Here is a 21,903-nt window from a genome sequence, read left to right as displayed (position 1 = left end):
TAAATAATGGTAGCGCATGTGTCCTGGGTTGGAAACTTCCTTAGGCTTTTTCCAAAGAATGAATGTTGAAGGATATCTTAACCCAATAAAGATAGATGTGTCACAATCACGTGAAATTGAAAATACTCATTTGATCAAGACATTCACTTTATAAATAGAATATTGAGTTTTTTTCTTGGGGCCTCCTTTTACCACATTTACCATTCTTTGCTAAAATCTCTCCATAACAGTTTTGCTTGACTTGAGTGTGAGAGTGTCATCTGCGTGCCAATCCCAGGCTCACCCCAGAGGTGGAGCAGTCAAGTAAAGGCGGAGAATGATGAAGTAGGTTGTAACGATCTGCATTCTCACTTGGTATGATATTGTCCGCTTTGTGTTTGAGCCTGCACGGTTTTGACTTTTGGGCTACACCCTAAAAGACTTTATATTATTAGGAGATAGTGTCATTTCTTATAAACCAGGATCTATCTTCATCCTCAGGTGATGTGGGACTACACAACTTATCCTTTTTTAACATTGTGTCTCAAGGGATTGATGGTTGTCACACAAGTAGAAGAGCATTGATGTTCAGAAAAGTACTCCAACAAAAGAGAGCAGCCAAGTGAACTTGTGCAATATCCTATTGTTTAACTGTGTTCTAACATATTCATTTGCAGTTAGTGTTGTCTTCTACGGAAACTAAATCTCAGTATGAAGCTTAAGCAATCTGGATTGAGATTTTGTAGCATGGCTTCTTTCAGGAGCTGTCTATAGCTTACCGTGCTTTCCGTGAGGGACAAGTAAAACCAGGTCATGACAAGCCGATTAAGCCTCTGCCGAACTGTAAACTTAGGATTTCGGATTTGCTTTTGCAGATCTAGGTATCGAGGTGAATTCGATGAAGTCTCTAGCTCATTAGTAATAATCACATTTAGCATTTGATTTTTCCATAAGAAGTAATTGTCTGTGTCTAATTTTATTATGAGATGTTGGCTAAGAGAAGGAAGTTGTGTTGGGGCAGGATTTCAAACCTGGAAAACGCTCAGAATTTGTTGGAAGCATGTTTTAATGAGTGAGCAGCAATTCAAAACATAATAATTTCCTTCTTTATTTTATAGCTCTTTCCCCCGACTTTTTGCCGCGCATATTGTTCTTCCCTTAACTAGAACTAATACTCAAATCTATTTATGAAACGTTTATGATTATTTTTTAGAAGCTTGATTTTGTAATATAATTGCTTTTTATGCTTTCACTTATAGCCTTTTCTTTATGAGTAAACATTACTTTTGTCAAAAGCACAAACAATCCCAAACCTAGATCTGTTAGTATAATTATACATGCGGTTAACACTAACATTATGTTTGCTAGAATGAAACAATGTGAGGAAAAATAATACAGTGATTAGAACTATAACACGTAGATAGAACCTACAAGCTAAGTATTCGAGCATGGATTCACTTTATAAATTTTAATTAACACAATAATAACTATGATTACATCTAATTAAGCATTAGAAAATTTCACGGCGTTACATGTATAGATTTAAATGTACATATAAAAATTATGCATATATAACTCCAGACATTATTCTCTCCCATCACCAAATTCTACGTCTCTGACTGGAAAAAAGTAACACATAACGGTCTAATCAGTTATTTTAATTTGCGTTTCAGCACAAGAACAAGCTGAGTTCCTTCCTTGTAGCTTGACTCAAGCCTTTCAGAAAACTCTTGAGTTTTTTCATAAAGTCTATGAAAAACTTCGTCTATTACCTTACTTCCAAAATGTTTGACAATTATACCCTCCAGTGCAGCTCGCAGGTGCATAGTACATGATTTTCCAGTTGTTTGACTATCTATACATGAAAAAAGATTGTTTAACTCCATTCTCACAATGCTAAAGAACCCGTTCTGATTTATGAGTTCTGTCATCTCCTTTGGGGAAGCAGCATACAAGGGCAAGTTGAAAGAGTCCACTTGAGCTTCACTGATTAATTCCTGCAGTACAAATCCACGACCATTATTTTCTAGTAACTTTTATTCTATATACGTAGAAAATACTTACTAGTGGATCTTTTAATTTTGATTATTCAAATAAATTAAAATGAAATTCAAAATAAGAAGTAAATTTTGAATAAGTTTGTTTAACAAAAATCCAAAACCGGTCAAGAACTAATTGCCAGAAGCCAATTAGAATTGGTCAGCTTCGATCGGTTCCTAACCACCTAAGTTGGGTGGTCAGTTCCCTCCTTTGAGATTCGACCTGGTCAGTGGTCACCGTATTCGATGGTATGGTAACCACATATACCCCTACAAGTTTGCTACAAACCTATTAGGCAGAACTCATCGTTGCAAAATCGGCTTGTAAGAGGAGGGTAACCTAAGGGCTTATGACCCACTAGTCATCTTTTAATTATTCCATGCGAGACTTTTGGTATCTAACAAAGTGTGATATGACTAAAAATTTGTGTGAAATTTGGAACTGCTCAATAGGAAATGCGTAGCAAAGAAATCAAAATTTGGCGTTTGATTAGTAAGGAGATATAAAATGTTTCCATAAACTGATGAAAAGGGACCTACTTCTTTAGCCATATCCATAAGAGAAGACCCCAGAAGATCAAACATCACACCTGAAGGAATCCTAGAATGAGGCACATCATTTGGGGTTGAAGGCATGATCAACACCATCATACCTCCAACCATTATCTCCTTAGCCCTGGCATCCAAAAAGCTTGCCATGTCCTTAGCAAATTGAGCTACATAAGCCTTGCCTACTTCATCGTCGGCATTTATATAGTGAATTCTTCCTCCATTCCATGCGGGGGAGTTCTTGTCAAGCAACTCCTCAGGTAAGTTTGAGAGCCAATGGACTGCATATGAAGATTGCACAAAGTGGAGAGATGAATTTGGGAATAACCGGCCGTGGAAAGACCCTGGCACACCGACCGCAAAGTATTGCCTCTCGGGGGGTAGAGAAGAGAAAAGTGTGTTGAAATCATTGGAGACATGATCATTGAAGAAGATTTGAAAGTCTGGAAATTTATGAGGATATTGATCACCTAGTTGAGATTGGTACTTTTGTTGAACAGCTTCAAGTATGTTTTGCATAGAAATAAAGGTGTTGGGCCCAACTGAACATCCCAAATCAGCTATGTGGAATTTATTGTTCAATGATGCTGAAGAGAAATCTTTTATGTCAAGATAATCTGTGATTGCTTCGTCGATCATAGACTTTGCAATATTTGTTGCTGATTTCTGCAATGATTTAGACCAAAAAAAAAAAAAAAAGAGGAAGTCAATTTAGCTTCTCGAGACAATTTTCCTCGAAATACAGGTTTTCTGCACATTCTTGAAACTTTTATGCATACGAGCACGTGACTGTCTAAATCAGTGGTCTGATGGAAACAAAATTGAAGAGTAACTTTTGTATGCGCTGATATGCTTGAAAAGCAAGTACTAATTGGCTCTCAAAAGAAACACTAATGAGCCAATGGATTGAAATAAATTGAGAGAATTGATAACTCTAAACCGCTTAATTATATCATAATCATATCATATTAAGAAAGTATGACAATTAAATATAGCTTAATCAATATAAGATAGTTCAAACTGTATCCTACTAATAATAGTCACTTATGTGTACTATACTACAAAATTTTCTTCTTAGTAATTAAAAACATCACTTTGAAAAGTTTTTTCTTTTTTTTTTTTTTTGAAAAAAAAAAAGGCTTAGAAACATCCGTATAACAAAGTAACAAACAAAAGGTACAATTATGATCAGTGAATCTTTCTTATATTTTAGGTAGGATTTAGTCTTTAACCATCATAGTTTTGTCAATTCTCCTAAATTGTCGTACTTATTCAATATGGTGACATGATTATGCTTGCATCCGATGGTTAAAAACTGTACTTGATTTAACCATGTATATATGACGGCGATCATGCTCCAAGTGAGAGAGTTATATGGCATGACCAAAGAATAGAAACGCACACAACTATATCATATAATATATATATATATATACACACACACATATATACATACATGCATATATAAGGTATAAGCAAAGAATAAATGATGATAGAAACCTGGAAAGAGGAGTTCTTAGCGTAGCTGTAAGTGCTATCTCCACCCTTCATTGGGTATGATTCAGGCGTTATGGCCGTGTTATTGCTCATCTTCGACTTTTCTGAACTTACTCTCTGGTCTCTCTTCCTTTTTCAGCGGATGTTGATGAACACATAGCACACGCTAACTACTACATGGTAGATAAGGTCAATTTGCTACCTTCGTGCCAAGACTTTTATTAATTAAGAGATAATATTCTTTAAAAGTTATTCTGATTGTTGACTAATATCAATAATATGTTTTATATTTTTCTTGCTAAGGAAACACAGGTATCCCGTTTGCATCTCCGCAAATTAAAGAAGCTTAAAAAAAAAAAAAAAAAGAACCCTCTTCAATAATGTTTTTTCTTTGGCTTTTCAAATTTTATAATTGGGAGCTGTCTTAGTGTTAGGTAGATTGGATTCATATGTCCCCTTTCACATGACTATTTTTTCGTTTATGTGCCATGGTATTTTAATTGACATGATTTTAATTGATGTATTATAATATTAGAGGGATATGAAAGGGACACAAATGGGGAGACATAGAAGTCGAATCTGCGTCATGTTAAGAGACATTGGTGCTACTGTTCACTTTTTCGGCCACAGTGATAAAATCAAGCGGCTGTTAACTTAGAGGGTGTAAACTAGTTTAATCTAATCTAAGAATCAAGCTAGCCAAAAATCTGTAGACGAAACTGTTGGAGCAGTGTGAATTTTTTTTTTTTAATTAAAAATAAAAGTGGTTATATCTAAAGAGATTATCTATTAACAAATAAAGTTGCTATTTTGAACGAAAAAAAAAGGGGAAGACTTAGTCTCTGAACAAGAATGACTTGGTCCATGATTTCCTCCACGATCCTCTCCACTCTCTCATGGTTTGTTCCTAACTTTCCTCATCGTCATTGTATACAATTTTCTTTAAATAGAGGCAGAGAGGATAGATTGAGATATAAAGTTTTTAGATGCTCTCTCTGGTAATCAAAAGAAAAAACTTTCTTCTTGCTTTCTGTTTTCCGAGCAATATTTGGGTGTTTGTATTCCGGCTTTCTTCAGTGCAGAGGAGGTCCGAAACAGAGGTGATTCTGGGCTGTTTTATGGTCCGAGACAGAGGTGATTCTGGGCTGTTTTATCCTGGGGACGACGAGGCTGGTATACTGCTTGTACTACCTTGGGCAGAGCCGCGAAACGTCTTAAAGAAAGCGACTTAGTCCGCGACTCAACCCAAGATTTTGTTTGGTAAATTCGTTCCTTTTGTGTTCTGCACTAACAATTTTAAGACGTTCTTCTGCTATGACTTCCGCAATCGATTCTGCTACTGGTGATTTAAACAAGCCCTTTCGCTTTGAGGGGCTTAATTTTAAAAGATGGAAACAGAAGATGTTATTTTTCCTAACCATGAAAAAAGTTGCATATGTATGTACTTCAGAAAAACCCATATTAACTGAAAAGCCAACTGATAAACAAACTAAGGAATATGAGTCCTGGGTTGAAGATGATTTTCTGTGCAAGAATTTTATTCTGAATGGTTTGTCTGATGATTTGTATGACTACTATAGTTCTAACAAATTTGCAAAGGAGATATGGGATGCACTTCAGAAGAAATATGACACTGAGGAGGCTGGAACGAAGAAATATGCAGTCAGTCGATACCTAAAATATCAAATGACCGATGACAAATCTGTGGAGGCTCAATCTCACGAGCTACAAAAGATTGCACATGAAATCATTTCTGAAGGTATGTCTCTAGATGAACAATTTCAAGTTGCTGTCTTGATTGACAAATTGCCTGCTGGTTGGAAAGATTTTAAGAGTCTTCTCCGGCACAAAACTAAGGAGTTTTCTTTAGAAAGTTTGATCACTCGCCTTCGTATTGAGGAGGAAGCCCGCAAACAAGATCAAAAAGATGAAATTCTTGTTGTTTCAAACAACAATACTAATAAGAAAACCACCTCTGCCGTTTTGAAACCCAAAGGGAAAAACATGAAGAATCAGAATCGCAACCACAACAACAACCAGAATCGAAAAATTCAGAACAAGAATGCTCAACAGAATCAGAATGGACATAAACCCCCTTCAAGGAATGATTCAGGACAATTTTCATGTTTTAACTGTGGGAAGCCAGGCCATATGGCTCGGAACTGCCGGTATATGCGACGTCCTGCTCCGCAGGCGAACCTTACCGAAGAGCAACTTATTGCTATGATTTATGAAATCAACATTATTGGAGGATCCGAAGGGTGGTGGGTAGACACTGGTGCTACTCGCCATGTTTGCTATGATCGTGCTGTGTTCAAGTCCTATTCTGAAACTGAAGACAAGAAAGTGTTGTTGGGTGATTCCCACTCCACTGTTGTTGCTGGTACTGGAGAGGTGGAATTGAAGTTTACCTCTGGAAAGACTGTCATCCTAAAGGATGTTCTGCATACTCCAGAGATGAGGAAGAACTTAGTTTCGGGATACCTTCTCAACAAGGCTGGGTTTACTCAAATCATTGGGGCTGATTTGTATACCATTACTAAAAATAATATTTTTGTTGGGAAAGGGTATGCTACTGATGGAATGTTTAAATTGAATGTTGATGTTAATAAAGTTGCACCTTCTACTTACATGTTGTGTTCTTTTAATACTTGGCATGCTAGACTTTGTCATGTTAACAAACGCATTATTAAAAACATGAGTAGCTTAGAACTAATCCCAAAATTGTCTTTGAATGATTTTGAAAAATGTGAATACTGTAGTCAAGCTAAAATTACCAAAACCCCACATAAATCAGTTGTTAGAGAATCTGAACCTCTTGATTTAATCCATTCTGACATTTGTGAATTTGATGGTATCTTGACTAGAAATGGAAAACGCTATTTTATTACATTCATTGATGACTGCTCTGACTATACTTTTGTTTATCTCATGAAAAATAAAAATGAAGCGTTTGATATGTTCAAACTATTTGTGACAGAAATTAAAAATCAGTGCAACAGAAAAATAAAGAGATTGCGTAGTGATAGAGGCACTGAATATGATTCTGATATTTTTATTGATTTTTATAAATCCCACGGGATTATTCATGAGAAAACAGCACCTTACTCTCCTGAAATGAATGGCAAGGCTGAAAGAAAAAATAGAACTTTTACTGAATCAGTAGTTGCTATCTTACTTAACTCTGGTGCTGCTTCTTATTGGTGGGGAGAAATTTTGTTGACTGTTTGCTATGTGCTTAATAGAGTTCCCAAATCAAAAAGTAAAATTTCCCCTTATGAAGTTCTTAAAAATAAGAAACCTAACCTGTCTTACTTTAGGACTTGGGGTTGTTTGGCTTATGTTCGGATTCCTGATCCAAAAAGGAAAAAACTTGCTAGTAGAGCATATCAATGTATGTTTGTTGGCTATGCCGTGAATAGTAAAGCCTGCAGATTTTTTGACTTAAATGCTCATGTGATTATTGAATCAAATGATGCTGACTTTTATGAAGATAGATTTCCGTTTGTATTGAAGAATAGTGGGGGCTCCACATCTAGTAATATGCCTATAACTAGAACTAATGAGTCTAATAAGGAATTAGAGTTTGAATCTAGGAAAAGTAAACGAATTCGCACCATTAAGGATTATGGTCCTGACTTTCATGCGTTCACTTTAGAGGAGGATCCTTACACCCTCCAAGAGGCCTTATCTTCTGTAGATGCTAATTTGTGGCAAGAGGCAGTTGATGATGAGATGGACTCTCTTGAGTCTAATAAAACATGGCACCTAGTAGATTTACCTCCAGCCTGTAAAACAATAGGATGTAAATGGATACTTAAAAAGAAATTGAAACCCGATGGTACTGTTGATAAATATAAGGCACGTCTTGTAGCCAAAGGGTTTAGACAAAGAGAAAATGTAGATTTCTTTGACACCTTTTCACCTGTTTCTAGAATTACATCTATTCGAGTGTTATTTTCTCTTGCTGCTATTCATGATCTTGTTGTACACCAAATGGATGTTAAAACTGCTTTTTTGAATGGTGAATTAGAAGAAGAGATTTATATGGACCAACCTGAAGGTTTTGTTATTCCTGGTCAAGAACACAAAGTGTGCAAATTAGATAAATCTCTTTATGGTCTAAAACAGGCACCTAAGCAATGGCATGAAAAGTTTGATAATCTTGTTATCTCACATGGTTTCAAAGTGAATGAAAGTGACAAGTGCATTTATTATAAATCTGAAAATGATGTTTGCACTATTATATGTCTTTATGTGGATGACTTGCTGATTTTTGGTTCTAATATTCATGTTGTGAATAATGTGAAATCTATGCTATGTGCTAACTTTGATATGAAAGATCTCGGAGAAGTAAATGTGATCCTTGGAATTAAGATAACTAGGTCTAAAAAGGGAATTTCTTTGGATCAATCTCATTACATTAAGAAGATCTTAAAGAAATACAATTACTTTGACTGTAAACCAGCATGTACTCCTTATGATCCTAGTGTAAAGTTGTTCAAGAACACCGGTGATGGTGTTAGACAATCTGAGTATGCGAGCATCATTGGTAGTCTTCGATATGCTGCTGATTGCACTAGACCCGACATAGCCTACGCTGTGGGACTGCTATGCAGGTTTACTAGTAGACCTAGCATTGAACATTGGCATGCTATAGAAAGGGTCATGAGGTACCTAAAGAGAAATATGAACCTTGGATTACATTATCAAAAGTTTCCCGCTGTCCTAGAAGGATATAGCGATGCTGATTGGAATACTCTTTCAGATGACTCCAAGGCAACTAGCGGCTACATATTAGCACATTTGGTGGATCTGTTTCTTGGAAGTCTAAGAAACAGACTATCTTGGCTCAATCTACCATGGAGTCTGAGATGATTGCACTAGCATCAGCTAGTGAGGAAGCAGGATGGTTAAGAAGTCTGCTATCTGATATTCCGTTATGGGAGAGACCGATTCCAGCTATCTTGATCCATTGCGATAGTACTGCAGCTATTGCGAAAATTCAGAACCGTTATTATAATGGAAAAAGGCGACAAATACGTCGTAAGCATAGTACTATTAGAGAATATCTCTCCACTGGAGCTGTGAGAGTGGATTATATACGTACTGATGATAACATGGCTGACCCTTTGACGAAAGGATTAGCTAGAGAAAAGGTTTGCAAAACCTCAAAAGGAATGGGACTTATGCCCGTAGATTGATGAGTCACTTGTGATGGAAACCCAACCTATGGACTGGAGATCCTAAGAAATAGGTTCAATGGGTAATAACAAGTCATGAAGTGATATGAATTGGATCATGCTAATATAACAATATTTGTTATATTCCGAATATCTTACTTTGAAGCATGAAATCCTGAAGCGATGGAAGGTTGAGTTATTTCTAAACTCTTAATGGGTTCTATATCTCTGTGTGGAGTGGAGCATTTAGCTATAGGAATACTCTTGATAGACTCACCTAAGTGAATGTGGAAGTGTGGCCGCTTCCTATGGAATTTTGGGCAAATTCTCTAGAGCATTCACTAGACTGGGATATACGTGCATGGCCGTAAAGCACAGGCTTTTGGACTTCACCCTGATAGGGTTGTGTGTGTGATGTTGTTAGAGATAGAGTTCAAAACTACGAGTTACTCTAGTATAATCTAAATCATCTTCACTATGTAAGGGTTCAAGTCAATAGACACCTTTGCTTATGCATGATCCTATATAATATTGCTCGATGGAAATGTTAAAAATTCAAGTGGGGGATTGTTGGAGCAGTGTGAATTTTTTTTTTTAATTAAAAATAAAAGTGGTTATATCTAAAGAGATTATCTATTAACAAATAAAGTTGCTATTTTGAACGAAAAAAAAAGGGGAAGACTTAGTCTCTGAACAAGAATGACTTGGTCCATGATTTCCTCCACGATCCTCTCCACTCTCTCATGGTTTGTTCCTAACTTTCCTCATCGTCATTGTATACAATTTTCTTTAAATAGAGGCAGAGAGGATAGATTGAGATATAAAGTTTTTAGATGCTCTCTCTGGTAATCAAAAGAAAAAACTTTCTTCTTGGATTAGTCCCACTTAACTCCTTTTCAATAGAATTTCTATTAAAATTAGACAAAAAAGAAAAAAAAAAGTAGTTAGTGCAATCACATGATCTTTTTAATTAAAACTTCTGTTAAAAACAAATGGTAAAAGACTACATGATCATACATTCATACTTAACTAATCTTTTTTTGTCTTATTTTAACATAAATTCTAATAAACGGAATTAAGTGAATCTAATTCACAATTTAAGGGCAAAGTGAGAGTTTTAAAAGTCCGGACAAACTGAAATGACTCCAAACTGGCACCAGTGCTATTAAACCAAACAAAAATGACATGAACACAGGAGAAAGAGACAATGAATATAAAGGTATGAGAACTACGTTATTTGTAAAATATTGTAGAGACCAATGGACTAATGAAGATTTGGCTGTGCATATTGAGAAAGACAGTTGTTTTCAGAAGTAATAAAAGTTTTACGTAATCTTTCACTTTGTATAATTTATTCTTGTTTGCGCACCCACTGAATTCTAATCCTGATCCATCTCCGATTATTGGGACTGTGATATTGCTTTTGTGAAGAAAATAGTTTTCGGTGGGACAAAGGTTTATAGGAGAATTGATCTCATGATGTTAAAATATAAAACTATTGTTGGCCCACCTCCTAACAGCTTAAGCTTTTGGGGTGGATTGGTAAACTAACATGGTATCAGAGCGGGAGGTCCTGAATTCAAACCTCCGTAATTGCACACTTTATCTCTATTTAAATTGTCATTATGTGTTAGGTCTTTAATGTATTTCGGGCTTAAATATTCACGTGTTGAGCTTTCTAATTAATTTATTCACACGATTGTCCATCGTCCAGTAAAATGGCTTGAGGGAAAAACTTGAGTGAAGCATTCTGAAAAGCTTAGGAAGGAAAACCAGAGAGTGGTGGTCCTTATACACCCTGGAAATGAGGAGGGCAGAGGTTTGTTGCAACAAACCTCCAGCTCATCATAAAATAAAAATAAGAAAAACTACTACCTATTTAGTCTTATTTACAAACTATCAACTAATAAATCCTTATTTACAATCTTAACCCTAAACTTTGTGAAGAGCGGGCAATGAAACCAAGGAATTGGTTATAGGTTTAGAGTCGTGAAAGCATGATAAGGAGCAACAAACGTGATGTGTTACCCCTGTGTCCAGAACCCAGCATGTGGAAGGAAAATGTGCAGTAGAGAAAACAAAGATTGTAGAAAGGGAAAGAATACCACTGAAGCTTGACATTGATGGTTTGGGCTGTTGCTGATCTGAAGCAGAGCAGGCATTGGTCTGGAGTTGAGAACTCAGAAAAGCAATCAGCTGCTGGCATTGGGTGGCAGTTAGGTCCCTGACTGTGGGGTCTGAGGTGCGCTCTTCAGTCAACACTACTGCAACCTGGTTTGCATATGGCTTAGGCTGGGCTTTGGCTTGTAACCAGGGGGAAAGCCATGAAGTCTGTAACATTTGTCCACCGTGTGACCTTGTAGGCCACAATGGGTACAGGTTGGGCGGTCTCTCCTGGGCCTCGGAGAGAAATTGGACACCGTAGCAGTGTGGGCTGCAGAGGAAGAAAAGTCTCCCACGGCCAGAGAAGTAGGAACAAGAATCCCACCGTTGATTGCCCGTTGTCGTTCCTCTTGCACCACAAGGGCAAACACCTTGGTAGAGGCGGCAAGGGATTCATCAGGAGGATTTGAGCTCGAGTCTGGGTAAAGGACTCATTCAAACCCATCAAAATCTGCATCACGCATTCTTGTTGTTGATACTCCATCCAGCTCTTCATTCCTCCACAACGGCAAACGGGGATTGGCTGGTACAACTTCATCTCCTCCCAGAGTATCTTCAATCGGGTGAAATACGTGCTCACATCAAGAGCACCTTGATGCAGGGCCACAAGCTGAGTCTTCATCTGGAAAATCCACGGTCAATTACTCTGATGGAAACACTCGTGAAGATCTAACCAGATCTCAGCTGCATAATCAATATAGAGTAGGCTATCTGCTATGTCTCGACTCACAGCATTTAGGATCCAGAAAATCACCATTAACACCCCCAACGCTAAACCAGTCTGAGGCTGAATTTAGCGATGTGGAGCTACTTAAAACATACTTTATATACTTAAAATAATGTCATTTTTAAGATGCGGAAATTTGTAGTTGATTTCATCACAAAATTTTCGTAAAGGTTTTTGAACAAAATGAGTCAGTGTGCAAAATGATTACAACCACAAATCTTAGACATTAAACAGTTATTCAAAAGTGACATAGTAACAAAAAAAACATTTTGAGCCCATCTATGATTTGGAAGTACATATAAGCAAGATGTCAGATGTAGGACTTGGAGTGCTCAACCAACCTTGGAAATCATTTTTTTTTTACTCTTCGGTTGCAACAACATCATTTGCATCACAAGGTAAAACTAATGAGCAAATACTCAGTAAGTAGATTTCAAATAAAGTAAGTATCTAAAATCTCCGTGGCTGAAATCTCTTTGTTAAACATTGTTCATAAACTTTCATACTTATTCTTAGTTTAGGTATGATACAGAACTTCGATTCCAAGTGAGCCTTTCTATACAAGACCTTCTCTACTTTTGGTCAATTCTCTTCTCTTAAATACTAAGCGGGGTTTTTAGAATCTCTTTCTCTTGTTATCAACAAAAGACTTCCCACTAGCATTTTTCTCTAATTGTCTCAAAGAGACAGTTTTTCTAATTTGGGGCACCGGTCTCTCACACCCTTGCTTACCTAGCCTCTCATCTATATACCATACCATAAAATCTCTTAAAACATAAAAACATAATAAGCAAATATCATAATCTCTTTCAAAATAATTAATCATGAATACTCTTTGAACATAATCATATAGGGTCTTGTGATGTAGTTTTGAAAATGTTTTTAACTCTACTTACCTGAATTTTGATAACCACTTTACAAGCATAAACTAGCTGGTTGTGGGGAGCCTTCAATGTGCTAATTAACCTTTAAAAACCACAGCTTTCAAAAATCACATTCATATTATCATTTAACAAAACACATAACTACGCATTGTTACGAAAATATTCATAACAAATTCATCAAAACTCAAAATATTATGAGACCAGTGGCAAATAAAAGTAGACTCAAAACCCTCTTTTTAGAGATACTACATGATAGGTTTTGGATTTTTTCATACTGGATTTTTTCATACTAATCAAAAACAGCCCGAAATCCAGATTGAAGTATAATCTCGTCAGGAAAATGGAAGCTTTTTAATTGAACTTATAAAATTCATAACTAAATGTAAAAAAAATCCGTTTAGAGTGATTCAAAAACTCACGTAAAGCTTGAGATGTATACTTTAATAGAAAAATATAAGATCTGTCAAAATCATAAGTATATATAGCACGGAAACATAATCTACATAGGCTGTACAGAATACTTATATTTAAACATTTCATCAAATACCTAGCATGCAGATCTTAATCTTCAAAGACCACTCTCAAATACATGAATCATCATCTTAATAAGAGTTTATCTTCAAATAATCATCAATAATATCAAGCTAATATCACCAATTTCACCCAGAAACCAATATTTGAACCAAAACCTCAAGAAACTCATTTTTAAGAGTCTACAACCAACATGCATGATAAATCCCATCAAAAATCCGAATCTCAAGTAGGATTTCAACATCTTAATCTCTAAAATCTTAGTTCCTAACATAAGAAAGAAGTTACCTCAAAGAAAAACGTGTTCCCAAGTGAATAGAAGCTCAAAACTTGGTGATTATTTTTGGTTCTAGGTTTAAAACGAGTTGAGATGGGCTGGTTGAGTCTTTAGCTCTTTCTCTCTTAAAAACCTAAGTTTGATTCTGAGTTTTGGGTGAGAAAAGGAGTGAGAAGAGAGAAGAAAGTGCTATGGTCGGAGTTCTAGGGTTTTTTGCTGAAATAAACCCAAAAATGAAGTCTAAACTTGATATAAACCGAGCAAAAGTAAAGTGACCTTATAATAGAATAAGTGTCTAAGTTTTTCTAAGCCTCTAATAGTTGTCCTAACCTCATAAAATCAGCTCTAAAGTCTCTATTTTTCTTCTTCATTTAGGTGCCTAAAGTTCACTCAATTTGCTAACATAGCCTTCTCTCACAAAAACTCAAAATAGCAACTAAATTCTCAACACATTTACATAAAACCATATAATAAAAATATAAAATAATGATTCATCATTAAATCAATCATAATAGAGGTAAAATATCATATCAAATAATCATAATAAATATCATTTTTCTTCATAAATTTAGCACATTGAGTTCTCACATCGAGCTAGTTGCACTGCACATTAAAACTGAAAACTCGATTAGCAAAGCTATAAGTTTAATAAAATCATATGATAGCTATAATAATAAAATATAATGCCAACAAATAACTTTGAGGTAAATGGTAAATGTGGTGCATGATTTTAATTTACAAAATTTATTTATTATTGGCTTAATGCTTAATTAAATCTCGGGTATTACAATATTGTTGCAGCGTATCCACACGCCGGAGAGTAGATCGTCAGTTTCAGGCCGAGGTATGCTCCCGTCGACAAACCCGATCTTATTCTTGGCGGTCAGGGCCATAATCATGGCTCGGCTCCAGGTGTTGTAGTTGGATCCAGTGAGAGGATTAGAAACCAAAACGATTCCTGGGTGATCTCCGTTGTGAAGGAAATATGGGCTCGCTGAATCTTCCATGGCCGATGGAGTAGAAGACCCAATGACCACACGATTGCCGGAATTTCCGCCGGCCCTAGTCATTAGACAGATGGAAGAAAAATTTCTAGAGATTCGCAGAGGGTTAACGCTCTGATACCATATTACAAAAGAAACGAAAATGGCTTGAGGGAAAAACTTGAGCGAAGCATTCTTAGGAAGGAAAACTAGAGAGTGGTGGTCCTTATACACCCTGGAAACGAGGAGGGCAGAGGTTTGTTGCAACAAACCTCCAGCTCATCATAAAATAAAAATAAGAAAAACTACTACCTATTTAGTCTTATTTACAAACTATCAACTAATAAATCCTTATTTACAATCTTAACCCCAAACTCTTTAATACGTGAAGAACTGGTATTCTATATTCTATATTTCTTTCCTCCCTCTCCTTACTGTCATATTTTTCTTAGTCTAGAACTAGTTCTCAGTTTCTTTTTTTTTTTTTTTTTAATCTGAATACTTCTCAGTTTCTTATTGAAACTTTTACGATTATTTTCAGAAGCTAGATTGCTATCTTATGCTTCTACTTATACCTTTCTCTACATAAGTAAATGTTGCTTCTGTCAAAAGCACAACAATCTCGAACCTAGGTTTCTTAGTATCCATCAGCTCCTACAAAGAATTGTAAATATAGTTTTTATGGACTTTCTTGATGTAGCATGGGAAATTAGCTTCCTGAATATATACAACACGCAAGCTGTTTAAGACTTTTTCTAATTTTTTTTTTATTCCTTTGATTATGATTTATGACCAAATTTTCTTAGAGAAGTTTAACAAGGAGAATTTTACATGCAAACCTATCTTGCCCTTCTCCAAGGACAATCTAGCACCAGTGACTAACCAATGCCCGGGACTGTCCTGTGGTCCACTACATAATTGTGATGTGTCAACAAACTTGAGAAGCTTTTGCGCGTGCTGGGAAACCGGAGGCCCCGTCGGGTAGACGGCGGAATCCACAATTACGGCTGGTTCTTTCTCTTTGACTATTTGATTGCTACCTGAGAACGTCATACTTATGGCAGAGAAAAAGCCGGACTTCTGAGAAAATGTCGAAGAGCATTCCCTCCAGCTAGATTGAACGACAGCACAATCCGGGACCCTGGAGAACAAGAGGCGAAGATGAAGAACACTTTTCGATTGTTGTTTCTTCACAAGGAGTTGAGCTCCGGTGACGATGAAAGCCGCCTTTTTCTCGGTGATCCATTGGGTGTCATATTTTATAGGTACTGTACAAATGTGGGAGAACTTCTTCCCGTGGATAGGTTCCAAGTACTGATCATGATCGGCTATGTCTTCCGATGCGCGCCATGTTGTTGTGTCTTCAATCTTGTTTTGGAACATAATTGGACGGTCTGTTAGGTGCTGGAGGTGAATGGCTAGCCTGCAACAGAGAAGTTTCATTGTAACATCATTAGTGTCACCCAAAAAAAAAAAAAAAAAAATCAAATGTGTTGTCATATGACTTAGTTAAGATAGCTTTTTTCTGCTTATTTTCTTAGGACTTAATTTTGATGGTAACATATAGTTGAGGTGGTGAAATCTCGGCATCCATGAATATGTATATAGGCTATACTATGTGTACGGTCTCTTCAGTGGGAAATTTCCAGCAACGTGATATGTAGAAATGAAAAACATAACATGACATAGATTATACGTTGGAGATGTATAACATAGTTTTTGGATAGCTAAATTTATGCAATGTCAATGATACATTCAGTAATTTCATGTTACGTTTTTCACTTGTATATATTACATTGGAGAGACCTCTTACGAAAGTTACGGTAGAAAAGTCGTTATAAATGAACGACACGTACGGCTTAGTCTAACCATGTCCCAGAACTGAAAGTGATCTTGAGATTAGCCAATTAGCAGGGAATTTATAGTACCTATTGGATTTCATGCCCTCAAGATAGAAGCGCATTCCAGTGACTGGCCTTTTTCCAACAATAACCTGATGATTATAACATGCCAGTTTTTGATTCTTTCGGCACAACCAGAAGTACAATCAATAAAAACTTCTTTGGGGCACAAAACAATGAGTACCTGATTAGTGTTTACATACAACTTGGGACCCATGATGTTGAAGCGGATTGCTGGTGATTTGGTAGCCCTGTTTGTTGTGGACCCCAGAGGAAGATCGTTGTAAATGGGTGCCCAAGCCTTGTGTGATTGAAAGTCTAGAAAGTACTCTAAATCAGCTATAGGAGGCTTGTCTGCACCCAATACGTGAATTTTTGTAATGTTAGGTTGACAAGGAACAAGTCCATAAAAGAAATATAAAGGGAAATTTTTTTTAAATTACACCTTGAGGTAGAGTCTCTTTTAATTTCTACCCCTTAAATATTTGTTCATATATTTCTCCTTTTAGACTTAAACTAGTTAAGCAATAGAGTTTTTGAAAATGAGTATTTTTATTAAGTCATGTACTTAAAAAAGAAGAATTTGTAATTTTCTCAAATATAAAACAAAAAGTGTGTTCCTTGATTATGGATATTTGATCTTCAGGAAGCTCATCAAGTTAGGGATAAAAAAGAAAAAGAAAACTTCTTTTAAGGGAGTTGAGTTAACTCAAATATGTATTTGGGCAATTAAATTTGAAACAACGGATACTAGAAAAATAAAAATAGGAAAAAGTAATAGGATATAGTTAAAAGTGAAAACTAAGGATGTAGATAAAAAAAATTTCACACATTTTGTATCCAGTTTGAAATTTAAAAAATGGAGGGGGTAAGATAATTAAAAGAAAAGGTAAAAATAACAAAATTTTAAAAAGCTTTAATGGTTGGGCACATGGGGCTCCAAACTCTCTGGACCTATGTTGATGGGGATAGAAAAATTGTTAAACTTATCCTTAAAGTGCAAACGCGTGAATTTTTGCTCATTTTTCTTAATTAATACTCTTTTGATTAATATAGTTATTTGGCTAAAAATGACATTTATTAAGAGTAAGGAGTAAAAATCTAAACTCGTATACTCTAAGGGAAATTTGTCCTTAAAGTGCATAAGTACCTCTCACTCTTGATTAATGTCCTTCTTTGTCAAGTAACTATATTATTTAGAAAAGCATCAAAAATAAAGGATAAAATCTAAACTCATGCCGTTTAAGAATAAGTTCATCAATTTTCTCTATGTTCCATCCTTGCATTAAGCGAATGAGATTTATTCGAAAAATGAGATGGGTCATATGAGTGCCTAACAAAGATAAATTCAACACCTTTGAACACATTTGTTCTTGGGACAAAATTACTAGAAAAAGAAAGAGACAAGGTATAGGATTGGAGGCTTACATCGAAGATAGAGATTCATGGCATGAGACAAGAAGCCTTTTCCCAGAACGCCTTTAAGAAGAGAAGTGATGGGAATGAAGGTGAAATCAATTGCATCTGGCATTGATGGAACCGTTAGAAGCCACTCGCAATGGCTACTGGTTGATGGATCCCCTCCCCTTTTTGAACATATCACAGTAATTCCCTGAAAATCATATATGTTGATCTATATCAGTCTCTATTATTTTTTGGACAATTTGATTGGTTGTTGAGTTGTTTTCATCAACATGTATTTTTGAAAAAACAAAAACAAAAAAAAAACTCTTCGAACAATCACATGCACATGCCAAATAACATGAGCTTCACTTGTTCAAAATCCAATTACTATTATTACCCAAAAAAAAAAAAAAAAAAAAAAACCAATTACTTAGGCATACTCAAATTAACATGGTAGATAACTATCAATTTTCACCTGTAATTAATACATTAATGTGCAAATTGCCACTCTATATGCACACACTTGAGACATTTTATGCACCTTTACTAACAAAACTCAAAGCAAAACGTACCGCACTAGTAAATTTGTATCCTTCATATTCTTTCATTTCTATTCTTTGTTCTTTTTTTATGGATCTTTCATTTCCATTTTCTGCATCTAATACTAATTCCATTTTAATTAATATCCCCCTAAACTTCTCGTGCTTTAGTAAATTACTCCCTAAATTTTTACTTTTCACAATTAGCCATCTAACTTGTTAAGCCATTACAATTTGACCAAAATTGGTGATACCATTAAAATTGGTACTGTAAATACTGATGTGCGCTCCATATTTTTGGAACTTTACCTCCTATATTTTTTCACGCTTTGGCAAATTACTCCTTAACTTTTAATCGTGGCAATTAACTCTCTTATTTATGTCAACATTCTAAATCGGGTTATTATTTTGGACCACATTGAAGGGGGTTAATTGCCAAATTAAAAGTTTAAGGGAAATATATCAAAGCATGAAAAGTTCAGGGGTTAAGTGCTAATAACTCTTGGGAAAATGAAATGTACTACTGCTTCTTAACGTTAACGTGACTTATTGTCATCGATAACTTAGTAAAACTTTCGATGTTATATATGATCAAACCTACATCTTTTGTGTTTATGGACGTGAAGCTAGTAACAGCAATGGAACGAGGATCGAACACATTAAATGCCCGCGGTGCCTACGGGCCCAAAAAAAAAAAAAAAAAAAAAAAAAAAAAAAAATTTCAATATAACTAAAACAAGTTACTTAACAAAAAAAAAAGGTAATTAAACAAATTTCTGAATTAACTGCCAACCTTTTGTTTGTTCTCCTTGGTTTTAGAGAGAAATGGAGAGAAGTTACATGCTCCATTAAAGAGCTGATCTCCAAGCTCATCCAAGTGTTTTTTGAGGTCAGAGGGTCCCAAGTCAGAAGATGTATCTTGCTTAACTAACACCGCATCTTGACCACCAATGCTCAATCCTACTACTATGTGAGTCCCATATTTCTCTATAAATCTGCCAAATATCACAAGTTCAATCATATATAAATCATACATGTTTAAAAAATTCTTCTAACAAGTCTTAATTTTGTCTTCACATTTCTCCCAAGTTGACTAAACTAACCAATTGAACTATCCCAACTGTCTACTTACAATTGCTGGGCAATTCGTCAAGCATCTTGTGTGCATAACACAAAAAATAAACACATGAAATTGCACAGTTGTCTCTTTAATTCAGTTTGAACAAGTCGGAACAAAATTTTAATGTGGGGTTTAAAAGTCATGTGGGATTACGTGGCAAGATGCAAATTGGAAACCCTACAAAAATAGTGTGACCCACCAAACCAAACCAACCGCATCAAATCCCAAACCAAAAAAACATGAGAAACTCCAATTTTGCTTTCTTTTCCTATTTTTCTTGTCACAGAAAAAGAAAACATATTTAAACCCAATTACCCAAACAACCCAAAGATATAATACGCAACATGGTCAGTTACAAAACCATCACTTCTTTGCCATTATAATTTTCCAACGTGTTTTCAACTGATATGGACTAGAAACATCTAAATATTGAAATCTTTCCCGTTTAGTTCTATGAATTGAAGCCATTATTCTAATTTTGTTCTCTTATAAAAAAAAAAAAAGAAAAAAAAAGCTTTCCTCAATAAATTCTTTTATAAAATTTGAATTCATAATTAAAATCACTTATTTTAACGTGTCAATAAAAAAAACACAAATTTTTATTAGCTCAATTAATCAATCATCAAGCTGATAAATTGATACATTATTTGTATGGTACGTTATTCTGCCCGTAAGGATAGCGTTAAATGGCTGGTGTAAAAAATAATATAATTGGACTCTTTTTCAAAATCCTTTAAAGTATAGTAGACTCCTTTCACTTGGAAATGTCAGCCATGACGTGCCTAAAGAGATCATGCTGAGATGTGTTGACTTTTGGTTAAACTAACATATGACTAATTCATTCTCCAAAAAAAAAAAAAAAAAAAAAAAAAAAAAAAAAAAAAAAAAAAAAAAAAAAAAAAAGAAAAAAAAAAACACATATGACTAATTCTAAATCAGCAAACACGGTCAAACTTTATTGTGCGTTTAGAGTAAAAATTCATATAATAGTTCAGATCATAATTCATGACTCTCTACGGTGTTTTTTCTCAAAAAAAACACACGTAAATTAAAAATAATTTTAAATCATGATTCTCAATTTATGAATCAAATATCTTTTAAAAAGACTTAATAAGCAATGAGAGATTGGGAGTTTCGCAATTTATTACAATGACATTCATATTTAACCTACAATCATTGTCGACTGAGGTTGAATATAAGTATGTTATATATCATTGCTAAGAATGTTATTATTATTATTATTATTTTTTAAGGAAGATGAATGGGAAAATAGGCAATGTCAAATTCTTCAAGTTAGAAGTTATAAATTTTATACAAATAGATGGCTAGCACGTCGCTTTTTCTTTAAGTAATTTGACTTGGTATAGATGATAGATTTTTTTTTTTTTCCTTCTCTATGGTTTTGAATGTCATGACCACGATGAAATATTTCTATTCAAAATGGAAAGAAAGAAAGAAATTAGAAATGGACGAACGAACAAACGATAGATTCTTTTTTCGCAAAGAAACGTAGCATTTTTTCCAAGAAAAAAAAAACACAGCATATATAGGTAATATACGACAAAAGAAAAGATTAATTATTATGCGTGTGTGTAATATCCCAACTTAAAGTAGAAATAAATGCTAGAATTCTAATAAGTGAGTTTGATTTAAGTAACTAATTAACATCGATCACTTATGGAACATAAACTTTTTGCATCTCAACCCCTAATCTTCAGGGTTAAATATATAGAGCCGATTGGTGAAGTTAGGGTCAAATCTGTGTTGGAAATATGAAATAAAAAAATTAAAAAAATTAAGAAGATTCATGCCCTTTTTTTTTTTTTTTTTTTTGTTTAGAATGCTCAACGATGACTAAGAAAATATCATTTCCAATGAAGAAACAAAAAAAAAAAAAAAATTTAAAGAAAACATAATATTTATAATATTTAGATGCAATAATAATAATAATAAGCATCTTATAATGTAAGGCCTATTGCATTAACATTGGATGCGAATTCATATAACGATATCCCTTGCATAAATAGGTAAAGCCACGAATATGGTTGGATTTGACAATGGCGGTGTGGCCTAAGTTCCATGTGTGAACTCTAGAAGATATATAAGTCCTATGGCCTATATATATAT

The 21,903-nt window shown here is 34.9% G+C and overlaps 2 protein-coding genes across 3 annotated transcripts in view; both read right to left on the bottom strand.

Annotated features, from left to right (window-relative positions):
• Positions 1-1,631: 1,631 nt before the first annotated feature.
• Positions 1,632-4,157, bottom strand: LOC112090986 (probable S-adenosylmethionine-dependent methyltransferase At5g37970). The gene is made up of 3 exons (XM_024163572.1): positions 4,068-4,157; positions 2,559-3,233; positions 1,632-1,976 (listed from the first exon to the last, which is right to left on the bottom strand). The coding sequence occupies exons 1-3, from the start codon at positions 4,155-4,157 to the stop codon at positions 1,632-1,634; spliced, it is 1,110 nt and encodes a 369-aa protein (XP_024019340.1).
• An 11,395-nt stretch (positions 4,158-15,552) lies between these two features.
• Positions 15,553-21,903, bottom strand: part of LOC21390195 (MACPF domain-containing protein At1g14780) — an 8,695-nt gene continuing 2,344 nt past the window's right edge. The window contains exons 3-8 of one of the 2 annotated variants that reach the window (XM_010095015.2): positions 19,450-19,651; positions 19,258-19,332; positions 18,142-18,325; positions 16,898-17,067; positions 16,741-16,805; positions 15,553-16,235 (exon numbers count right to left, since the gene is read on the bottom strand). In XM_010095015.2, coding sequence (XP_010093317.1) covers positions 15,599-16,235; positions 16,741-16,805; positions 16,898-17,067; positions 18,142-18,325; positions 19,258-19,332; positions 19,450-19,651 — 1,333 coding nt within the window. In that variant the 3' untranslated portion in view covers positions 15,553-15,598. The remainder of the gene's footprint in view (positions 16,236-16,740; positions 16,806-16,897; positions 17,068-18,141; positions 18,326-19,257; positions 19,333-19,449; positions 19,652-21,903) is intronic. The other variant, XM_024163581.1, reaches the window with a different exon arrangement.

Source organism: Morus notabilis, unplaced genomic scaffold, assembly GCF_000414095.1.
Source record: "Morus notabilis unplaced genomic scaffold, ASM41409v2 Scaffold2195, whole genome shotgun sequence".
Taxonomy (NCBI): domain Eukaryota; kingdom Viridiplantae; phylum Streptophyta; class Magnoliopsida; order Rosales; family Moraceae; genus Morus; species Morus notabilis.
The sequence above is the reverse complement of the archived record's forward strand: the minus strand, read 5'-3'. Positions and strand labels throughout refer to the sequence as shown.